The following is a 22,771-nucleotide window of genomic DNA, read 5'->3' on the forward strand; positions in this document are numbered from 1 at the left end:
TTTAAAACATTAGAAGACACAGGTAAGGAAAGAAACAAAAATGAGCCTCACAATGAACTCGCTCTCTATTTCTCTCTCTCTCTCTTTTGTTTTTACACCATCTTGACTTAATATTAAAACAGTTTAAAAGAAAACCTCAGTCAGATTTTCAGATTTGGTGTCCATCCAGAAATCTTTTTCCACTAATCATTAATATTCTTTCATCCAGCTGAGCTGAGGCAAACACCATTAAATCTCAGAAATGTATTTGAAATGCTAAATTTGAGATCCTAAAATAAAGAAAAGAAAACATAATTTATGTAAAAGAGAAACTGCCTCTTCGAATTACAGCCAGCGAAAACACACTCAACACACACTCGGTTGCTAAGCGCTTGTCGCATACAATAACAATGAAATATATATTTTAAATCCTGAATGTTTGTGTTGTAATTGAAGCTTCCACAGTGAAAGAATGGGAGTTTTTCAGGCAGTGATGTGAGTGAGCTGCTTTACAGACCAATAAATCTGCATCCGTTCTTCAGTTTGGGTTTAAACCATAATGATAGAAGCATTCAGGAGGAGAATGCTGAATTCTTTCATTACTGCTGAAAAACATTCTGTGACTATCTTTTATGGATACAGTAAATCTGTTCATTTTAAATGCATATTATGCATATAAGACACACACACCGAAACATCTTTGTCCTACACCTTTTGATTCCAAGTACCTCAAAACCAAAACAGAACACAGAGCTTCTTTCATGTGAACGTTCTCATCGTTAAACTTCCTCACCACAATAAAGAACCACTATATTGACATAGAAGTTACAACAGTTCAGAAAAGTGTGATTGTTCCCCTTATTCGACAGATCTGTGGTTTCCTGATGTTGATTCCTTCTCTATAACAGCAGCTCTGACAGTAGTGCAGGTTTATGTTCAAATGCTTGTTTTAAAGAGTGCTATTGTTCCCATAGCAGAGGTGGAAAGTAAGTACAAATACTTATTTTCTGTAATTTTTGGTCTTAGTACTTTACTTCACTATTTATTTTTGGACATCTTTTTACTTTCTCTCATTAAATGTTTTACACTAATATCTGTACTTTCTACTTCATACATTTTCAGAACAGGCTCGTTACTATAGTTTTAATCTATTTGGTGACATGATCGATATTTTTTCTTCTCACTGCACGCCGTTTTTAGACCATCAACATATTTCCTGCCATTGTGTGGCTTTTTTAACTGACCACTGCTGTATCATTTCCTGAGACAGTGGGAGTCAGAGATGTTAACATGACCGAGAACAGAGAAATTCCTGATCACCTGTAGTCAGTACTTCAGCTTTTACCAGTCTTTTACAACATGAGTATCTGTACTTCCACTTGAGTGAAGTGTGTACTTTTGCCATCTCTGTCCAATAGTAACAACTTGTATTACCACGTGTGTGTGTGTGTGTGTGTGTGTGTGTGTGTGTGTTTGAGATCGTTTATATAGTGATGTTTTTCTGTAAGGATAAACGTGTTGATGTAACATTGATGGAATAAGTCTCCAGTTTCAGCATTTGTAGCAGTTAGAGGTAAAGTTGTACGTTTTTTCAAAACTTTGGAAATTACACTTAATTTATCTGTAATATTATATAAGATAAAGTTTTTATGTTTTATTGAGTTGAAGAGAGAGAACAAATAGAAGCTAATAAGGGAGCGAGTGTTTATAACTGCTAGAATGTAAGTAACAGGAACTAACTAGTTTCTTTAAGAAAACAAATGATTGTTGGTAAATTGTGGTGAAAGAGGAATAGAACACTTGAGGCTGTGCTGTTAAAGGAGAATAATCCATTTCAGTGATAACGCAGTATAAAACTTTCTTTCGGCTTCTCCCGTTAGGGGTCGCCACAGCGGATCCTCCGCACGTTTGATTTGGCACATGTTTTACGCTGGATGCCCTTCCTAACGCAACCCTCCCCAATTTATCCGGGCTTGGGACCGGCACTGAGAGTGGCTGGGGTTGGTTCCCTGACCGGGAATCGAACCCGGGTCGCAGCGGTGGGAGCGCTGCATCTTAACCACTAGACCACCAGGGGACCTTCAGTGATAACGCAGTATAATCGTTCAAATTTCAGTTTTTTTTCTGATTAATCTACACCCAGTACCCCATAATCAGTAAAAACAGAATTCTAAAAATGTCTGTGATTGACTGAAATATCACATGTACATTAGTATTTAGAACCTTTGCAACAACACTTGAAAATCACATTAGGTGTCTTCCATTTCACTTGATCTATGCTGCGATGTTTCTACACATTGACTGGGGTCAATTGGAGTCAATTACCTGTTGAACAGTTTATTTATCTAGACATGATTTGGAAAGGCACAACACTCTCTTGTTAAGTTTCTATTTAATCAAAATTCTAATCAAACATTAAATTCTTTCCTAGTTTGGTAAACTGATGGTTTCATGTGCAGATTGTATAAATCTCCTCTCACAGCACATTTTCAGTTTAATCGTTTTCAATCTGAAAGAATTCAATCTGATTAGACTTCGGTCAGGATTATTTCACTAAAAACTGTGGGATAAAACTTGTGTCCCTAGAAGGACACCGTTAATGGGTATGATGTAACATCGACAGTGCCAGTATTGAAATCCTTTTTTCTGTTCTCTGACCTCATTTTCACTCCCTCAGATTTCTGAAAGCTCATTTGTTATGACTATTTTTGAAACAAGGTAACAGTATTTTCTTGTAATTGTTTCGCTCTCTCACTCTTTGGTGTGCCTGTATAAGTGCTGAATGATGTTCAGAGAGCATTAGATCATACAGCTGAATGAGCTCAGAGGTCAGTGTTGTGCAGTTAAACCCAAAAAAGCCATTAAAGCCGTCTCAGTGTGCTGCATTCACTAGCTTCTCTGATTTACTGCTGTGTGTTTGTTGAAAAAGGACCAGTTCAGCCTTTTCATCTGTCTAAAAAAATCGTTTTTAACTCTTTTCTCTCTGTATATACAGTACAGTACACTTTATACACTAGTGCAATATGGTATCTAGAATAGAATAGGATAGTGCAGTGCAATACATTGCTGCACAATATAGGACATCACAGTACAGTATAGTTATAGTAATGCAAAACAGTAGTGCAAAACAATACAGTGAAGCTCAGTATTGCAAAGCACAGTGGAGTATAGCATAGCATGGTGTAGTACTGTTCAATACAACAACCAGTATATTTAAGCACACTGAAATGCAGGAAAGGTTAATATAGCACTGTACTACAGTCTTATTGTATCTTATATTAAAGTATAGCACTGTGCAGTTTGGTAAAATGTGCAGTCTATAATGTAGTAAAGTACAGTAAAAATATATTGCAGTACACTGTAATATAATGAAGTACTTAATTGTGCAGTATGGTAGAGTTTATTATAGTGGAGATAACAATAGCAATGCAATATATTAGAGTGTAGTTTAGTACAGTGCAGTGAAGTAGAGTATAATGTAGAATGTAATATATTACAGTGTAATATAAAACAGTAGATTACAGCGGTGTAACACAGTACAGTATATTATAGTTTAGTAGAGTGTAGTATAGTATAGTACAATACAGTGCATTGTAGTATAGTATAATATATAGAACAAGGCAGTATAGTATGATACAGTGTAGTATAGTATTGTACAGGGAACGTCTCTAGGTTACGTATGGAATCCTAGTTCCCAGAGGGAACGAGACGCTGCGTCAGAACGCTTGGAAACGCGACTGCAAAATTGAAGGCAGGTTGTCACAGACGGGGTGACGTCACGAACAGGATGTATAAAATGCACATGGATAGAAGCTGGTTTAAGCTTCTGTAACTGAGAAGGAAGCGCTGAAGGGACGCTGGAGGTGTGCATAGAGACGCAGCGTCTTGTTCCCCCAGGGAACTAGGGTTACATACGCAACCTAGAGACGTTCCCTTTCAGGAACTCAAGCTGTGTCGGAACGCTTTGAGAATGAGAGTCCAATACCACCACACTGACCAGTCCCTGACTAGTGTGAATGAGCACAGTTAGGTCGAAGGACAGAGTTGCCAGGAGTGGCCAGAGGTCAATGTTGTAAAACCTGTCAAAGGTGAGCAGGGTGGACCAGCTTGCAGCGTCACAGAGGTCTTGGAAGTTTAGGAACTGCATGCGCATAGTTGTCGAATCCCATATGACGCCAATATACGTGGTTCTCTGTGATGGAGAAAGCACACTCTATCCGGCATTCAGCTGAAACCCCAGCTCCTTCATGTGAGTAAGAACAACATCTCGATGCCGGACTGCTAACTGGTAATCAAGCTAATATCATCCAATCCTCGATATAATTGAGATAGATCTAGGATAGGACGCAATCCACCGTCCTTTTTGGAACTATGATGTCCCGGCTGTAGAACCCGGACTCTCTGTCTGACAGAGGGACCACCTCGATGGCCTCCTTTCTCAGGAGAGTGTCTGCTCGCTTCTTACCAGAGTAGGTCGCTTTTTTATGCAGAGTGGTGTGCAGAACCCACCAGGACACGTCTGGCGGAGCCATCCAGGCTGCCAGGTGCTCGCTTTAAGGGTATCAGCCTCTCAAGACCGACCTACGGCATGTCTAGAAACGAGGCAGTGCCCTGACGCGGCTCTAGAGACGAGACCTCCTGGTCCACAGCAGTGCTGGGCAGAACCCATAGAGGGAGCTCGCTGGAGCTGGCCATGCCCTAAAATGCATTTTGTGGCAGGGTTAACAAGCCAGGTCCCTGATGGGAGAAGCGGTGCTATACGCCCTCTGGTCATCCTTCCATAGGTCGGGATAGGACCTTTTGGCTAAAGCCCTCTTCCTGGAGATGACAGTCCTCAGATCTGTCACCTCACAGGGCTTTGACCCAGGGTGCTGCGTGGGGGAGAACGTGTTGCAATGCTCTGTATCTGCACTTGGTGGTACGAAGTGCGGGGTTGGGGTCGAGGCTGCGCCCGCCGAGCAGCCCTATAAAAGCGGTGTGGGAGATACCACTGGAATGCCACCGATTGTCTCTTGGACTCCTGGAACCTGTCGACTACTAAATCAACAGCGTCACCGAACAGGCCCAAAGGAGATAGTGGGGAGTCCAGCAGCACAACCTTGTCCCTGTCAGATATTTCGGACAGGGTAAGCCACAGATGTCCATCGGTGGCTATAAGGGCGGCCATAGAACGGCCTGGAGATTCATCTTCAGGTCAAGATCTCTGAATAACTCTTCATGACTCTCTGCTCTCCCCTTCAATCACTGATCCTAACCTTGGGGTAACTATGGACAATAAACTGTCCTTCTTCTCACGTCACTAATGTGGCTTGTTCCTGTCAATTTCTTCTCTACAACATCCGAAGGATTCGACCATTTCTGTCCACACAGGCTGCCCAGGTGCTTGTTCAGTCTCTTGTCGTTTTAAGGCCTACAAGGCCAAAAATGGACCAGCACATCTTACCTCAGAGACCTCATCACATCTCACACTGCACCACGCTGTTTGAGATCCTCCAGCACTGCTCGACTGGTACCACCTTCTCTCAGAATAAGAGGTAAGTATACTTCAAGGCTCTTCTCTGTTCTGGCACAAAAAACGCTTGTTGAGCTTGCCCAAGGAAGGGGCTTTATGCTCACCGGCCAGCCAAGCTATGTCCAGAAACGGCCGGGTGCACAGCAGATGCATAGTCATGCGAGCGCAGTGCTGGCAAATAGCATGCTCCGCTCCCAAACAAGCCACACAAAAACTGTGTTTATCCCTTACCATAATAAAACGGGGGCAGGGAGAAGCACACAGCCGAAACATGTGCTTGGTTTTCTAAGATGCCTTAATTTTATATTTTTGACAGACAGACAGACAGACAGACAAAACCATAAAATTCACACAAAGCACTTTATGAACAAACAGAAGCTGAAGCCGGCTTCTCTTCATGTGCGTTTTATACTTCCTGGTTGTGACGTCACCCCGACGGTGACAGCCTGCCTTCAATTTTCACTGATTAGACTCATTATTTAGAGCATTGACAAAGCGTTCCGACACAGCATGAATTCCTGAAAGGGAAGTACAGTACTATATGCACAACCAATCAGTACAAGGGATCAGGCAAAGTTACTCTCCTGTCACTAATGTTCCCTGCCAGTTAAAAAATCTCCGCCTTTTGCTAGATTCCAATATTTTTTTATTTCCTGATGTTAAACAGTTTAAAAAAAAAACATAGTCTAATAATTATTTGGTAGTAAATTAAATAAAAAATATATATAGTTTTTTATTTAATCCTTCAATGATCCATTCCAGAGGTTCTGCAAGTTCTCATCTAGCAAAACCGAAATAAAACACAGCAGGAAACTGAGAGAAACAGAGAGCCAAACCGGTTAAGATTGTCAACAGCAGAAAACATAAGACATCACAGCAAGCCATGAAATTAAAGTTTTAAAAGGTTACTGGAATCTTTGAAACTGTCTGAAGCAGAAAAAATGAAACATAGTTTTAAGGAAATCTGATCCATGTGATCATTATACAGCTGCTGTGTGATCAGCAATCATGTGATTCAGATATGAAACTTTTTTCCCTAAGTTTCACACATTTTACACATGTGGTGCATGTATTTTAATATTTGTCATGTATGCTTTTATTCACCTTTTAAATCACATATTATTCACCTGATGTTACTTGAGTTCATGATCTGTTCATGCTTGAGTTGATAACTCTGAAATACATGTTTTGATGTTCCTCACATGTAATCAAAAATCACACACAAGGTCCCAGGTTAAAAAACAAGCTTGCATGAAAAAAGAACAGTGTTTTTGCAGAGTTGTGAACATGAGGAAGTGATAAATAATTCAGGCTGGGTGTAAAAACACACCTCAGGGACCTTTTATGTACAAAATAACCCATTTAACTTCATTGAATGTCATGACAACCAAACAAACTAACAAATAAAGAACACAAAGAAAAAGAGGTTTATAGTTTATGAGTTTCGAGTCATGGCTCTTTGTGAGGAAAATAACTTTGTCAGTAAATTGTGAACAAAAAAATCCTCTAATAGATCACGTAGGTGAAATTCCATCTGTTTCAGAATGACTTCCTGATAACTCCTGATGTTAAACTCTCCACAGTGTGGGAGGAGAAAGTGGAGATCAGAGCGTTTATGTGCACAAGTAAAGGAGGAAAAAACACAGAGAGAGAAAAACAGAGAAAGGTTTGATTTCTCCTCAGCTAAGGAACACGGTGTCCAGTCTCGGTCAGTTCTGCAGCCATGAACGACGTGAAGCTGGCTCTGCTTGGCAGCGAGGGAGCTGGGAAATCAGGTCTGTGTTTTATCTCTTCAGCACTTTACACAAACACACACACCTACACACCTACACACACCTACACACACACACACACACACACACACACACACACACACACACACACACACACACACACACACACACAAAACACACGTGAAATAAACCTGTGGAATAAAAAGACAGCAGGAAACCTGCAGCGTCTCACCACACTGAATCTGAAAGTATCATGAAACCACAATGCAGATATAAGCACACACCCAGTGTGTTAATAAACCTGCAATAGATTTACTATGCATCACAGCAACTTAATAGTAAGTATTTATTTTATTTAAATATTTTTAATTTATTTTTATTTTATTTTAATATTTTGTCGGAATAAAAAAAAAATACTAGTTATGGAATTATTTGTATAAATAATTGATATCAAATTATATGTAACTGAATTTCTTGCTTAATAACAATACTTTTCTATGCAAAGTTTTGACAATGTAGTATAAAATTATTACAATTTCCATTTTTTTTTTTATTAAATAGAGAGAAAGAGAGGGTATCAAAGCCACTTTTACTTTTTTCGTGGTTCTGATCATTGGAGATAACATGTGGATGCAGCCGGAATGTCTTAATGGGGATTTTGGGAGAAAATATATGGGTAAATTAAGTGACAGCTGCAGGACAGATGCTTTACTGTGGTGAGAGAGAGAGCAGCTCTGTGTGTAACTGTATGTCTTACAAAAAACGAACAAGTAACTAAAACGAATTTTTATGTTAACATGCAAGTGAACAATATGCTCATAAAAACCCTATAAATATAACCTGCTGTTCATCAGAACTCTGTAGATCCCAGGCCAAGACTTTGATATAGAATCTTTTATTCATACAGTTTAATTAAACCTCACATCACTGCCAGAGCTGCATTAGTAATAAAATCTCTGTAATGTGTTTGTCTTTAGCGGTTTTGGTGAGATTTCTGACCAAGCGCTTCATTGGAGAATATGCATCAAATGCAAGTAAGTACAGTTCAGTCCAGCTTTATGCAGTCTAATCCAGTACATTGCAGTTCAGTTCAGTACAGCCTGATAAAATACACTCCAGTACTTTCCATTCCAGTCCAGTGTAGTCCATTCCATTCTATTCCAGTCTAGTACAGTACAGCACAATCTAGTCCAGTAAAGTGCAGTCTAATCCAGTACATTCGAATCTAAGTCAAATCTAGAAGCTTTTATTGTTATTTCAACCATATATAGCTGACGCATTACACAGTGAAATGAAACAACGTTCCATCTGAACCATGGTGCTACATACAACAATCACAGAATCCAGTCCACTCCAGTACAGTTCAGTATTATCATTTCAGTGAAATCCAGTCCAGTTCAGTTCAGTCTAGTACAATGCATTCCATTCCATTTTTGTACTTAATATTCCAGTCTAGTCCAGTCTAGTACATTTCACTGCACCCCAGTACAGTCCAGTTCAGTCCAGTACAGTACAGTTAATCCAGTATATTCGATTCTGTTCCAGTAAATTTCATTTTATTCCTGTACAATTTAGTACAGCATAAATGCAATAAATTCCATTATATTCCATTCCAATCCAGTACAATTCAGTGTAGTCCAGTCTTATCTAGTCTAGTCTAGTCCAGTGCAGTACCAATCAGTACTATCTAGTTCATAGCATTCCAGACTCCTTTCTAATTCCATTTTACTCCACTTCGGTACAACACAGTCCAGACCAGTCCAGATTAGTGCAATCTTGTACATTCCAGTCCATTTAATTGCATTCCACTCCAATCTTTCTTACATGGTTATAGTGTTCCTTACATGTTTCCAATATTGTTATAATTATTCTAATACTGTATAAGGAAAGGACTGCTGAAAATATAGTAGCTCACCAACAAACCCTCTAACTGTGAGTTTAATGTTTATACGTTTTTTTTTATATGATTTTGTGTTATGTACATGAGATCATGCTCGCTTTTATGTAGAGACAAATGTTTTTCATGTCCATCATGAGTTTAACTTTTTTTTTTTTTATTTAATGATGTTGTGATGCCAAAAACCCTGAAGAACATGCTGTTTGCATCATATCACATTTTAGGCATTTTAATACATTTTATTTGATGCACTACTGGTGTGTGTCTAAATTCCCTTTTTATGGTAGATTCTTTATATCAAAAAAGGCTCTCCATTGATGGCAGACAGCTGAACTTGGAAGTCTTTGATCCGTGCTCACAGGTACATGTTTATATGCAGTTAAAATTCCCAATGTGTCTTTCTTCTGCATCTGGAACCTCGTCCAATTCTACTCTCCTAATTTCTTTTCTGCATGGTTCTGTAAAAGGACTTATGTTCATTAACCCAGAGGTGTGTCCTTTTCTAGAGGAACATGATGTTCCTGATAACATCTCCACATCTCCTCTGTGTTTCTGGCAGAATGTGGAAAGCAGATGCATCCTAGAGGAACCGGTGGACTGGGCAGACGGCTTTGTGGTGGTATACACCATCAGTGATGGGATGTCTTTCCTCAATGCTAAAAACATCTTGCAGCAGATCAGAGAGAGCCGTCGGGAGACCTGTAAAGGGTGAGTGTAGGTCAAAGAGTGTGTGACCTTGAGACCAATCCCTCACAATGACTCTGTATATGAATAAATATGGCTTTAATGAAGTACATACAGGAGATGAGGATTGAGTTTGAGCCATTTTGAACGCAAAATACAGCTCTGGATCATGTTAAACAGGATGCACATGCATTCAGATATTAATGAAAAAAGCTACAGGAACATTTTCATTCCTGTTTTAGTTTCTGTTGTGAATCTGAACTCTAACTGGACCATTAGACTCGTATCCAATGTGCTGTTATTAAACGCTGCAACAGTCAGAGGCATCTGTGAGCCAGCCGTGTGTCATTTAAAAGTCATTTCAAGACAGCAGGTGGAGCATGAAGCAGGACAGATGGAATCTATTAGAGAACAAGTTGAACATCATCATCTTTAATATATTTTGCCTTCCATGCCTTCACATGCAATTATCTAAACATAGTTTCTGAACGGACTTTAATTTCACCCAAAATATTCTTGTGATCACATGTCAGAGAGCTCTCACAAGTAAAATATCTCTGATAACACACTGATCATAATTAAAATCTTGAGGGTAATTAATTAAAGTAAAAAAATTCCAGTAGGGGGCAAAATTGATCAATAAACAAAGCACTTAAACTCAGCACTCACGGTGATAATTTGCCTTTATCCCAGTGAAACTTTGAATTTGGTTCAACTGAGATGATTTGTTCAGATTTGTTGACAGATTTGTTCAGTGCCTCTTTCCAGGCATTACAGCAGTGAAGGCTGGTTTTGAGAAAATGGTTACGAATGAGGATACACACATAATAATAAATGGTATTTAGTAGTTTTTAATGCTACAATAATTCTAGAAAGACATCAGGCATTTTTACACATTCAGGTAGAAATGTATGCTACAAACAACACCATCATCATCATCATCATCATTAACAACAACAAGAAACATAAGGCGTGTCTTAGTCAGGGCTTATTCATAATCACTTTTCAAATGCACTATCCCTTTTTCTATTCTTTTTCTAGAATGTCTTTGGATGCAGTAGCATTATATTTTTCCTTATTTTTCCTTCTCCTCCTCCTCCTCCTCCTCCTCCTCCTCCTCCTCATCATCATCATCATCATTGTCATCATTATACAGTATATCCTGAAATCCTGAACTCTGTATATTGAGGTTAAGATTATGTTCCAAAAGTAGTCAAACTGTTCTTTTGATAAAGAAAGCATTGAATCTCATTTCTGATCTGCTCTAATGGCTTTGTGTCTGCTTCCGGACAGAGACATGGATGTTCCCATCTGCCTAGTAGGAAATAAGCAGGACCTCTGTCACAGCCGGCAGGTGAGCGAGGAAGAAGGACGCTCTCTTGCCCTGGAGCACAAGTGCTTCTTTCAGGAAGTGTCTGCTGCTGAGAACTACCTTGACATCTCCAACCTGTTCACCAGACTCATTCGACATATCATGGAGCACATGAAGCACAGATCTGAACGCCGGCGCTACAGCGGATCGAAATCCATGGCCAAGCTGATCAACAACGTGTTTGGAAAGAGGAGGAAGTCTGTGTAAAAAACTTTGACTGTCAATGTTCAGAGGGTTTGAAGTCTGAAATATTTTGAAGAACTTGATGTTAACAACTGGCAATGAGAGCTCATCTGAGGGAAGAAGCCCAAACAGAACCTCACTATTCAGAAATGTAGAATTATTAAAGCTTCTTCAGTTGCTCATTTAGATTTAAGCTTTTGTGTATAATTATGTAGCATGCAGAGAAGAAATCTTTATTTATAGGAGGTTAAGATCCCTTCATTATCCAACAAAACCTTACAGTACCTCTGAAGAATGCTCCCCAAAAAAAAAAAAAAGTCTACAAGGTGTCAGGGATATTACACTCCTGAAAGGTTCTAGATTATACACACACTCTTAAAAAGATTTTTTGTACTTTTTATTTCAGAGAAGCAACATTTATGCATAAAATATTTTAACTAGAGCACCAGCTAATGAGTGTTTTTGATTTACATGGATTTCTAGAAATATTCATGACAATGTTCAAATCGAACAGAAATCTGCATAAATACTGTTTAGCTCAAACAAACAAACATACAAGCATGCAAACACATCTTTTCTAATGTAGCTGAAACAGAATCTTTCATGTAGGAGCCTCACATTACATCCTTATATTAACCTGTAAACTCCAACATGTTCAAAATGTATTTTAACCCCCTCAACAATCATCCAAGCATCCATAAATAAATAGTTAATAAACATGTTTGTATGTACATAAATACATTTAATTTGTATTATAATAAAATCATTAAATAAATGTTGTAACCTGCAGTGTATTTTTTATTAACTTAATGCAGTGGATTGATGTTAAAATAAGTAAATCACAATGCACTCTGTCTTGTTTCTTGCTCATAGGAACAAAAACAATATTCTAATGAAAAGATTGAGGTTATATTATAAAATTGTATAGTGCACACAGATAAATTGCAACATATATCCTCAGTCTTAATAAATAAGATGGATGATACAAACAAATAAACAATAAAACTGTTTATTGAAGATGAATCAGATGTTCTCACAATATATTGTATCATTTTGTGAACATTTGATCTCCACAAAAAAGGTACACCCACATATGTAAATTTGTTTAAAATATAATGAAACATAATATATTGGAGGAATTTTGGACAGTGTCTGACATCTAATAGAAAATGATGAAAATTAAGTAAATATCACTCAAACATTTTGAATAGCATTTAAATCTGACATACATTTTTAAGTGTACATTTTTCATTTTTAAATTGATATAATTTGGATTTATCGCTTCCAATTAAATGGTATAAAATAGTTAAACAAATGATCATCCTGATTTAACTTATACCTGGTGTATAATATTAACATTTAGCATCTCTATTTTGTAGTTATCAAAAAAAAGAAATTTATGAAAATATCTTGTGAAGAAAATCATTAATGTTTGCAGGATTAAAGTGGTTTTATTTAGTGTTATTGGTAAAAAAAAATTACATTAGAAAGTTAATAAAGGGCCACACGCGTTAATACAGTTTATTACCACTAGATGGAGACAACATCTAGTAAAGAAAATGTGTACATTTTTATTTCTTTTCTTTTTTTTTTACTGTGGACTGAAAAACAATTTTTTTAAACACCCAGATATAACTAATTTTTATTATATTATTTTCATATTTTTTATAGAATTATTATTATAATTATGAATAATTTTAGTATTAATAATAATAAAAATGTTATCATTTAAAAGCTACAACATTAATAGAAACACAATAAACACAGAATTAAACAATATCAGTAAACTGATTAATCCATTAAACACCCTAGTCACGATAATAAGTCCACTGTGTGCTTCGCGTTTTTCTATGACCCTCAGTGCTTGCCGTAGTTATTCACTTTTTAGTCTCGAGGGGATTAAAGTTTGTGAGCGTGTCTCCCAAGGAATTCTTCGTAAGCAGAGATATTGACACACAGCAGAGAAACATTTACACACAGAAAAAGGACTGATGGCAAGTACATTTTTTAATTACTAATTAATGAAAGGAACGCGTGTTCAGTTTGGAGAATTTTTGCTGCTCTAAAACGCGGAAGTGAAAATCGCTCAGTTGTCATGGTTACGCACGCTCGCGCGGTCGTGTAGATTCAGCTAGCGAAAAACAAATTAAATTATCATCAGTATTAATGTTATTATTATTATTGTTTCTTTTACCAAGTTAAGTATTAATTTCCCACGAACACAACTGAGTAACGGATTAAACACAAGGTAAAAAAATGTTTAGCTTTTTTTTTTTATACTCGACTGTTTTTATATAATCAATTGTGACATCTCAGTGTTCACATTTTATATCTTTATATATATATATATATATACATACATACATACATACATACATACATACATACATATATTAAACAAATGAAAGTAATTTTTTTTTTTTTTTTACCGAGTTTTAACAGAAACTTGAACTTTAGATCATTTGTGATTGTTTTCAGGGGAAATTGCCTTTACTAGGCGCTAAAAGTCTCCACCTGACGTCACGGCGTGCATATGAAGCTTTATGAGATGCTAAATTGCATCGAAAAACTAATACACGAAATTTTGTTTGTGAAGACTCATCAAATATAAATTCAAATAGCAGATTTATTGTTTGATGGTGAAAAAGTTGTCGTTGGTCATGACACCACAAACTTTTTTATTTTGTATTTTTTATGAAGAATGCAGATAAAAAAATGAACTGAAGTGGGTATAACCGAACCCGTTATATTTGATTACTGTAAATATAAAGATGCAGGTTTAAAATCAAAATAAAAGCTAAATGATCACTGATTGGTCTTCGGGTGATCATGATAACTACGGTAAAATTCATAACAATACATTTAACTATAAATCGATTTGAACCTCCTTTAATTCCTTACTGATTTTATATAATTGTTTTGCAGGCTGCCATTACTTACTTTTGTACATATTCACTGCAAATCCCATGTAAATGCAGTAATTAATTCTTTGCTAAATTGAGTGTTTAGTAAATGAAGTGTGGTGTAGAGGTAAAGTGTGGATCTGTAAGAATCTGTTGCATGAAGCTACAGTGGGGGAAATGATTATTTGATCCCCTGCTGATTTTGTGAGTTTACCCCCTTACAAAGAAATGAACAGATTTCAGAAAGGTTATAAATTAATCTGTATTTGACTGAGTGAAATAAGTATTTGATCCCGTAACAAATTAGCACGAATTTTGACTCCCACAGACCCAATTAATCGTGTCCCTTTAGGAAAGAACTCCTAATATCAACTCGTTATGTGGATAAAAAAACACCCGTCACAGAATCAACCTCTTCCATTTAAACTCCATTATCATTGGCAAGACCAAAGAGCTGACAAAGGAACTCGGGGGAAAGTTTGTAGACCTGCACAAGGCCTGGAATGGGCTAAAAGACCATCATATGTTTTGGGTCATTGTCATACTGGAAGACTCATCTTCAGTGTTTTGGCTGGGGCCAGGAGGTTCTCATCCAAGATTCTACAGTACATGGACCCGTTCATGTGGTGAAGCTTTCCTGTACCCTTAGCAGAGAAACAGCTCCAAAGCAGAGTGTTTCCTCCTCCATGTTTGACAGTGGGGATGGTGTTCTTGAGGTCAAGCCTTCTCTGAATCATTCAGGTGTTCATTGGCAAACTTCAGAGGGGCCTGTTCATGTGCATTTATGGGCAGAGGGACCTTGGTGTGTTACCAGTGGTTTTCTTGGTGACTGTGGTCCCAGCTCCCTTGAGATCATTAACAAACTCCTCCCGTGTGAATCTGTGTTGATCCCTCACCTTTCCCAGACTCACACACACACACACACACACACACACACACACACACACACACACACACACACACACACACAGAGGAGTTAATTCCCTGTTTTTACTTGTGAGAAATCTGCATCAGACGTCGATCTCTGATCTCACTGTGTTTTGCGATGCATTATGAGATTAAAAGAGCGCACTAGATTTTCTCCACTACAATTTTCGACATCTCTTTCTGGCACACACACACACACACACACACACACACACATACCAATAAACAGTCGACTGTATGCAGTAGTGAATAGGGCACCATTTTGGACACTGCATGTGTTTACAGCAGTCGTAATCTCCAGAGTGAATAAATGTCACGCGGAAAAACCCACAAAAAAACCCGAGCTGCTGACATTTCTGACTGAAGCGATGTGCCGTGTCGCGCATCAGGAACAGAACAATGAGAATAAATAGGAGATGTGTGGTAATAATACAGTGCTACAATCTGTACATCCACAAAGCTTGTAGGCTTTGGGGACAAAAGCGGTTGGGTGTGAGGGTTTTGAGTACATCAGAGTTCGAGGCTTGACGCTTAGATGAGGTGAACGCTAAAACGAATTCAATCAAATCTCCACAAGCACACTCGAAGATTTAGTGGAACATCTTCCCAGAGGAGTGGGGGTTATTCTAGCGGCAAATCGTGACTAAATGTGGAATGGGATGTTAAAAATGGTCAGGTGTCCACAAAGATTTTCCACAGACAAAAAAAAAAAATCCCAGGATTGAACGTTTTACTTTAATAAATAGGAAGTTCATTGTTTATAAGTTGTAGCATAAGAGGAATAAAACACTAGGGGGCGTGCTGTTATAGGAAATTATTCTGGGTGGTATCAGTAACTCCACTTTATTACTGTAACAGGACGCCATGAACAGACGGTCAAATACTAGCATACTACTTAAACACACTTTTTTTTTATTTGACTACATTTTCTATTGTGTTCTGTCATGTATCTGAGCCGGTAAGAGCCTAGATCTTTTCCTAGTCTCACGATTTCTCTCTCTTTCTAAAACCGGCGGGACTGAGCAAATGCTGATCTGCTCCCGAGGTCACACGTCTCCCTGCCATGACCTCCATATCTCATTTCCTGTCCCCATGTCCCGAGCTCCGTGATACACTCATCACACGCTTCTGTCGTTCTCAAACGAGCCATGATGCAGCTGATTGGGCTTTTTCAGAGCCCATCACAATGGTTTTGATTAGATGATCTTCAGGCGCTAATGGCACAGACAGCGCTGTTATGAGGAGCCAGAAACAGAGCAGGTTAAAGACACTGCTTCCTCGTTAATAATTAATCACAGCCCGTTCAGCGGATCCACTCCGGCGCCTCCCAGTCATCACGACGTAATTGCTTTACATTTAATTTGGCTCTGGAGAGCGTTTTTCAACTCGACTTAATTGTGCTTAACTGTTCATGTGGAGACTGTGAGGTGAAGCGCTTTGTATGAACATTTCTCTGTGTTTGAAGATTCTCTTCAGAGGACAAATGAAAAAAAAAAAAGATATATTTTTTTCCCTTTCAAGTCTCATGTTGGTCACATGGCCGGTGGTAACTTTGTATTAGTGAGTAATCTGTTTGAATGCATACGTCACTGTGAACCTTCATGACACAATGCTATTATGCATTTTTCACTCCTCCGTCTTCTCCATCTCCTCCTCCTCCTCCTTTTCCTCCTGTAAAATTATATTCTTTTCTCTTAATATTTCATCAAATTATATTACTAAGCTATTCCAAGAATATCTCATTTATAATAGGATTATAAATTTAGTGAACTCGTATCAAACGTAATTTGTTCAGCATCTTGACATTTGCAAAAAAAAAAATGGGGGGGGGAGGGGGGATAATTCTTAAATCAGGTTACATAATATTTATAATTTTTTTATTAAAGCAAAATGAAAAAGGTAGATTAATAAGACAGTGTGTTCTAAATTGAAAAAAGCAAGTTGTCTTTGTTTTAAAGAAATATCTGGACCTTTAATGTGCAGGTCACAAAACACACCTTTTTTTTTTCTCCTGCATGACTCAGATTGATGTTCCTGGATCCGGTGAAAAGATGGCAACGGCGTGGACTCGTGTGAACAGTGCAGAAAAAAGGGTGCCACACACTCGCGTGAGGGATGAATCTGAAATTCAGGTAGTACACTGTTGTTGTTTTTTTTTCTTTCTCTTTTGTTGCTTCTTTTCCGACTCAGCAAGTTCTCAACTTTAACACAAACACCACTATCGTGGTCTGTTGTGGGAGTGGTCTGGCTAAATTTCTTTTAACTCTACATTCTTACCCAACTGAGTTTTGTACATTAAAGCTACAAAGTTAGGGAAAAGTTTTTTTGCTGCAGAACACTGGAGTGTAGAGTTAATGTTATAGATTTAATGTTCATTTATCAAATGCTAATAACATTAATAACAAGGTCAAGTCAAGTCAGGTTTATTTCTATAGCGTTTTTCACAACAGACATTGTCTTAAAGCAGCTTTACAGAATTTGAACGATGTGCATTTATCCCTGATGAGCAGCCATGGCGACTGTGGCGAGGAAAAACTCCCTTAGATGTTATGAGGAAGAAACCTTGAGAGGAACCAGACTCAAAAGGGGAACCCATCCTCATTTGGGTGACATCAAGAGTGTGATTATAAATCTTTAAACAATACAGAACACTGGAGAGTGAGAACTAACATGAGCACTGGAGTGTAAGATTATGAGTAATGATCTTTCTACAGTCCTTTACAGTCATTTATGGTTATAAAACTACGAGCTACTGAGCAACTCATAAAATAGCTCAACATTTGCGATCATCACAGATCCAACACCAGATTCTCCATGCCAGAGCCTTTAAACACTCAAAGAGGTCCAATGTCCAAACTCCTCATGAAGTGGGATCCAATTGGCGCTGGTACGTCTCTAGATGGTTCGGGATGTTTGCAGAGGCGGCATCTACTTCTTTAAAGGTCCAAAATCTTCATGAGGTGGGACGTGACTGGGGCTGGCGCAACCTCAGGATGCCTCGGGATGGGTAGAGAAAGAGAAGCAGTGGAGAGAAATAAGTGTAGCTGCTGTTCATGATATTAACAGCACAAGTTGATAATGTGATCAGATGTAATGGAGCACAAGGTTATGATATGTGATGTGTGTTATGTGTAGGATGCTAAAAAAGATAAGTTTTTTTTTAATCTGCACATAAACTGGGAGAGTGTGTCTGAGCCCCGAACACTGTCAGGAAGACTGTTCCAGAGTTTAGGAGCTAAATGTGAAAATGCTCTACCACCTTTAGTGGACTTTACTATTCTAGGAACTACAAATAGTCCACAGTTTTGAGATCTCAAGGAGCGTGTCAGATTGTAGCATGTTAGAAGACTGGAAAGATACATGGGAGCCAAACCATTTAGTGTTTTGTAACTAAGTAGCAGTAGTTTGTAGTTGATTCGAAACTTAACAGGTAGCCAGTGTAGGGATGATAAGATTGGGGTTATATGGTGATATTTTCTCGACCTTGTGAGAACACTGGCTGCTGCATTCTGAACTAACTGTAGCTTGTTTATTAATGACGCAGGACATCCACCTAGTAATGCATTACAATAGTCCAGTCTGGAGGTCATGATTGCATCGACGAGCTTCTCTGCATCAGATGTAGACAACATGTTTCTTAGCTTAGCAATATTTCTAAGGTGAAAGAAGGCTGTTTTTGTAACTTGGTTGATATGATATTTGAAAGACAAGTTGCTGTCTAAAATAGGTCCCAGGCCTTTTACTGTTGAACTAGTAGTTACAGAACATCCTTCTAAATGCAGGTTGAGATGCTGGAGCTTCTGTGTACTGGTTTTTGGGCCGATGAGCAAAATCTTCATCTTAACAGAATTTAATAATAGAAAGTTATAAAAGTAGGAATTTGGACATTTGCTAATCTACAGCTCTTTATATAATTTATATAACCTTCTTTCTAAATTTGAGTTTTAATCACGTTACACACTCAGCTTCATACATCTGTAGATATATTGTGCGATAACGAGTTGGATGTACTAGCTCAGTAGCTAGGCATCTTAGCCACTGTATTTAATACCTCATTATATGTGTCTGTACAAATGTAATAAGTGATTTGTGCATTGCAGGTGAAAAATAAAACCACGCTTATGTTTTTTTTTTTTTTTTTGGGGGGGGGACTAACTGCAGGTAGGGTCTAGAGTTGTGAGGACGGAAACTGACGATTGTTTGTATTAGTTGCTTCTTCTCAAAACTTTACATAAAAATGTACACAAAAGTGAGGAGATCTCAGTACAAAGGTCTCATGCTGAAAGTTGCAAGATTGTTGTTATTTAGTGTGACCTGTAAATGAGATAACGATAAATAAAAGTTCAAGGTAAAAGGTGTATGCAATCACCAGAGAGGAAAAATGCATATCAACTTCACTGGTACCATTTGGCATTAGAGTATTAATATATGCTGAGTCAGGAGTATTGGTTTGTAAGGTTTGAATATAGGACATATGCATACCCAGTTGTATGCATATGTCCTATATCCAAACCTTATAAACCAATACTTATAAATCAATTTACATTATATGGACAAATGCTTGTGGACACTGACTAGAAGACCATTCCAAATTTAGTCCCCATTTGCTGTTATAATAACGTCCAGTATGGGAAGATGATCCACTAGATTTTGGAGTGTGTCTGTGGAGATTTGGGTTCATTCAGTTACAATGGTGTTAGTAAAGTCAGGTACTGAGGTATAGTATGGTTGAGGTCAGAGCTCTATAGGAGGCTACTCAAGATCTTCCACTCCAAACCATGTAAACCATATCTTCATGGAGCTTGCATTGTGGACAAGGGCAGTGTCATGATGGAACAGGTTTGGGTCTTCTAGTTCAAATGAAGGATAAATTGAACGTACTGCATCCAAAGACATCCTGTACAATTGTGTGCCTCCAACTTTGTGGTAACATTTTTGAAAAAAATAAATATGGCTGCAAAAGTCCCAATATATAGTGTATATATAGTGTCAGTGTATTTAAATGTGTTAAATGATTATTTTGTGTTTATGTATTTGTTTGATGTTCCACTTTATACTGTATAGTAAAGCCAAAGACAAATTTCCACAGTATGGACAACAAAAAGTAACCAAATAACTAACTTGCTAACATGAAAAAAGTGCTCCATATGGGCACCATTTTAAAGCCCCTACAAAGAGACCCATCCACAGTCTATTGTGTCAAAGACAGTGAGTAGGTTACAGTGAGGGTCAAATCAGAATGGACGAAAGCTTACGTTATTGACCCCCTGGCTGCCTTAGGCACAGCTCTCCCCACAGTCCTGGAGGCATTTTGCACCTCTCCGTGCCTCTGTTCGGCCTTGTCCTCCCTCTCCCGGGACCCCCAAGCGCCGTCTTTGCCAAATCCGCAGCAGTCTGTGCTCAGCCTTGCATGCGTCGAGATAATGATCGAGTTAATTAGACCTGAGATTGAATGAACTGCGGCAGCAACTTAATCATTTGTAACTTGATTAGAAATACTATATTCTCTCGAACTCCAGAGACTGGCAAACTCGAAAATTAAGTTCCACTTTAAGGATTCAGGTCTCGACTTAATAGAGCATGAGAAGGGCTGAAAAACAACCCCCCCAACCCCCCCTGCCTCCTCCTCCTCGTCCTCTCCCCCCTCCTTCTCCTGCCCCGCTTACCCCTCATCACCCTCATCGTGTCCCCATTAAGGCAGGCAGAGAGTGTTTGTTTACTGTCGGAGGGGTAGAAAAAAGGAAATGTGTACTGCTCGACCTAACGCTGCCCTTTTCATTTGGATCCACAGAAAATCTACTCCTTCGGGAGGAAACTAGGTCAAGGAAGCTTTGGGGTCGTATGTGAAGTCACTCACGTGGAGTCTCAGAAGAAGTGGGCGATTAAGAGGGTAAACAAAGACAAGGTAAGTGTGCAGATAGCGGGGTGGAGGACGGCCTGTGTCTGGGGTCTCGTCTGACTGCTTGCTGTGTGCTTTAACGCAGGCTGGGAGTTCAGGTGTTAGGCTCTTGGAGAGAGAGGTGAGCATTCTGAAGAGAGTACACCACAAGCACATCATCCACCTGAAGGAGGTGTTTGAGACGTCGGAGGTAAAGATTGAGATGAGAACGCACCTGAAGAACTGTGTTCTTTTTAGAGATTTTATGGAGGCCCAGAGTGTATGTTTGTGTGTGTGTGTTGCAGAAAATGTACCTGGTTTTGGATCTGTGTGAAGGTGGAGAGCTGAAGAAGCTCTTAGAGAATAAAAAGCATTTCAGTGAAGAGGAAACCAGACACATAATCAGAAGCTTAGCCGATGCCACTGTCTATCTGCACAAACATGGTAACACACACACACACACGCACACACAATACAACATGCACAAACACATATGCATGCACACACAATGCAACACACTCACACACAACTTACATTGTCTCTCACTTTCTCGCTTTCACACACACACACACACACAAACACCCACACATACACACAATAGACACACACAATACATCACACACAATAAGCACACAGTACAGACATTCTCTTTTATTTTCTCTCTCTCACACAATACATCACACGCAACAATACAATACACATTCACACATGCATGCACACACAACACGCACACACATGCACACAAACTCGCTCACTCACAACATAAAATGACACTCATGCACACAATAGACACACACAATACAGGGCACAGCACATACACACACACACACACACACACACACACACGCTAAAATAAGTACCCAATGTTTATAACATCATTATTATTTTTTAAAGCTCCACAGTTACTCAGACTGTATGTGTGTGTGTGTGTGTGTGTGTGTGTGTGTGTGTGTGTGTGTGTGTGTGTGTGTGTGTGTGTGTCATTTATTTGTAAGGTATGAAATCAGAATTCTCGTTTCATGCTGGGTTTTTTTTTATTGTAGTGTGTGAGACTGCTGATCCTGTCCACACTTCCACTTATTAAACCGGTGGTCAGATGAATGTAAATGAGCTCCATGAGCTGCTTTGAACACACATGATTATCCAGAGCGGTTGAGTGGGAGGTCCGCTGTGTTTTTTTTTTTCCCCAGCCTATATTAAACTTCACATTCTCATAACCGTAATCTCATTATGATTTAATGGTTTTAGCGATGCGGCCCTCAGAGACAGGCGTCATGTACACAGATTGTTCTCCACATCTGGGCAAATTGGTCACATCATAAACCGGACCTCCATCACTTTGTTCTCGTTGACATCTGATAATCACCGTGCTGATTGCGGCCACATTAACTCTCCGCCTCGTTCCCAGGCTCCAGGCTTATTCTAATTACAAGATAATATACCAACTGCCAGACTAAATATCAGCTCGTTTTAATTGATTCGGAGGACGCGCTGCAATTTTCTCTCTTCTTCCGAAATCTCCAGTTAAAGGTAATTTAGGACGTTGCACGGCAAGGAGACACCATTACACAAGGCTAATGAGTCGTTAACGATGAACAGCAGAGGAATAGTGATTAATATGTGTGCTTTCCAAATGGCTCCAAATGTTGGTGTGTCTTTACATACAGCCGAGTTCATAAGGTTTATATTACCCAGCTTGTGTA

At 38.7% G+C, this 22,771-nt stretch overlaps 2 protein-coding genes and 1 non-coding gene across 5 annotated transcripts in view; 2 read left to right on the forward strand and 1 right to left on the reverse strand.

Annotated features, from left to right (window-relative positions):
* The first annotated feature begins 51 nt into the window (after positions 1-51).
* On the forward strand, positions 52-12,143 carry rerglb (RERG/RAS-like b). 2 transcript variants are annotated; one of them, XM_046857736.1, is made up of 6 exons: positions 52-965; positions 7,035-7,266; positions 8,202-8,258; positions 9,379-9,482; positions 9,681-9,829; positions 11,099-12,143. In XM_046857736.1, the coding sequence occupies exons 2-6, from the start codon at positions 7,215-7,217 to the stop codon at positions 11,382-11,384; spliced, it is 648 nt and encodes a 215-aa protein (XP_046713692.1). In that variant the 5' UTR covers positions 52-965; positions 7,035-7,214; the 3' UTR covers positions 11,385-12,143. The 2 variants fall into 2 exon arrangements, with proteins under 2 accessions (XP_046713692.1, XP_046713693.1); XM_046857737.1 differs by having other exon boundaries at positions 813-965; positions 9,409-9,482.
* On the reverse strand, positions 1,985-2,057 carry trnag-ccc. Its single transcript has one exon. It is a non-coding gene; the product is annotated as a tRNA-Gly (tRNA).
* A 1,083-nt stretch (positions 12,144-13,226) lies between the features above and the next one.
* Positions 13,227-22,771, forward strand: part of stk33 (serine/threonine kinase 33) — a 15,111-nt gene continuing 5,566 nt past the window's right edge. Inside the window, exons 1-5 of one of the 2 annotated variants that reach the window (XM_046856838.1) lie at positions 13,227-13,354; positions 17,215-17,322; positions 20,982-21,095; positions 21,175-21,279; positions 21,374-21,512. In XM_046856838.1, the coding sequence (XP_046712794.1) occupies positions 13,352-13,354; positions 17,215-17,322; positions 20,982-21,095; positions 21,175-21,279; positions 21,374-21,512 (469 nt within the window). In that variant the 5' untranslated portion in view covers positions 13,227-13,351. Of the gene's footprint in view, positions 13,355-13,451; positions 13,609-17,214; positions 17,323-20,981; positions 21,096-21,174; positions 21,280-21,373; positions 21,513-22,771 lie in introns of those variants that run through there. The other variant, XM_046856839.1, reaches the window with a different exon arrangement.

The sequence above is a fragment of the Silurus meridionalis genome, chromosome 9 (genome assembly GCF_014805685.1).
Source record: "Silurus meridionalis isolate SWU-2019-XX chromosome 9, ASM1480568v1, whole genome shotgun sequence".
In the NCBI taxonomy this organism is placed as follows: domain Eukaryota; kingdom Metazoa; phylum Chordata; class Actinopteri; order Siluriformes; family Siluridae; genus Silurus; species Silurus meridionalis.

Coding starts and splice junctions, on each gene's coding strand:
- rerglb (XM_046857736.1), top strand. CDS start 7,215: ATGAACGACGTGAAGCTGGCTCTGCTTGGCAGCGAGGGAGCTGGGAAA. Junction 7,267..8,201: donor CGAGGGAGCTGGGAAATCAG/GTCTGTGTTTTA, acceptor GTTTGTCTTTAG/CGGTTTTGGTGAGATTTCTG. Junction 9,483..9,680: donor TCTTTGATCCGTGCTCACAG/GTACATGTTTAT, acceptor TGTTTCTGGCAG/AATGTGGAAAGCAGATGCAT.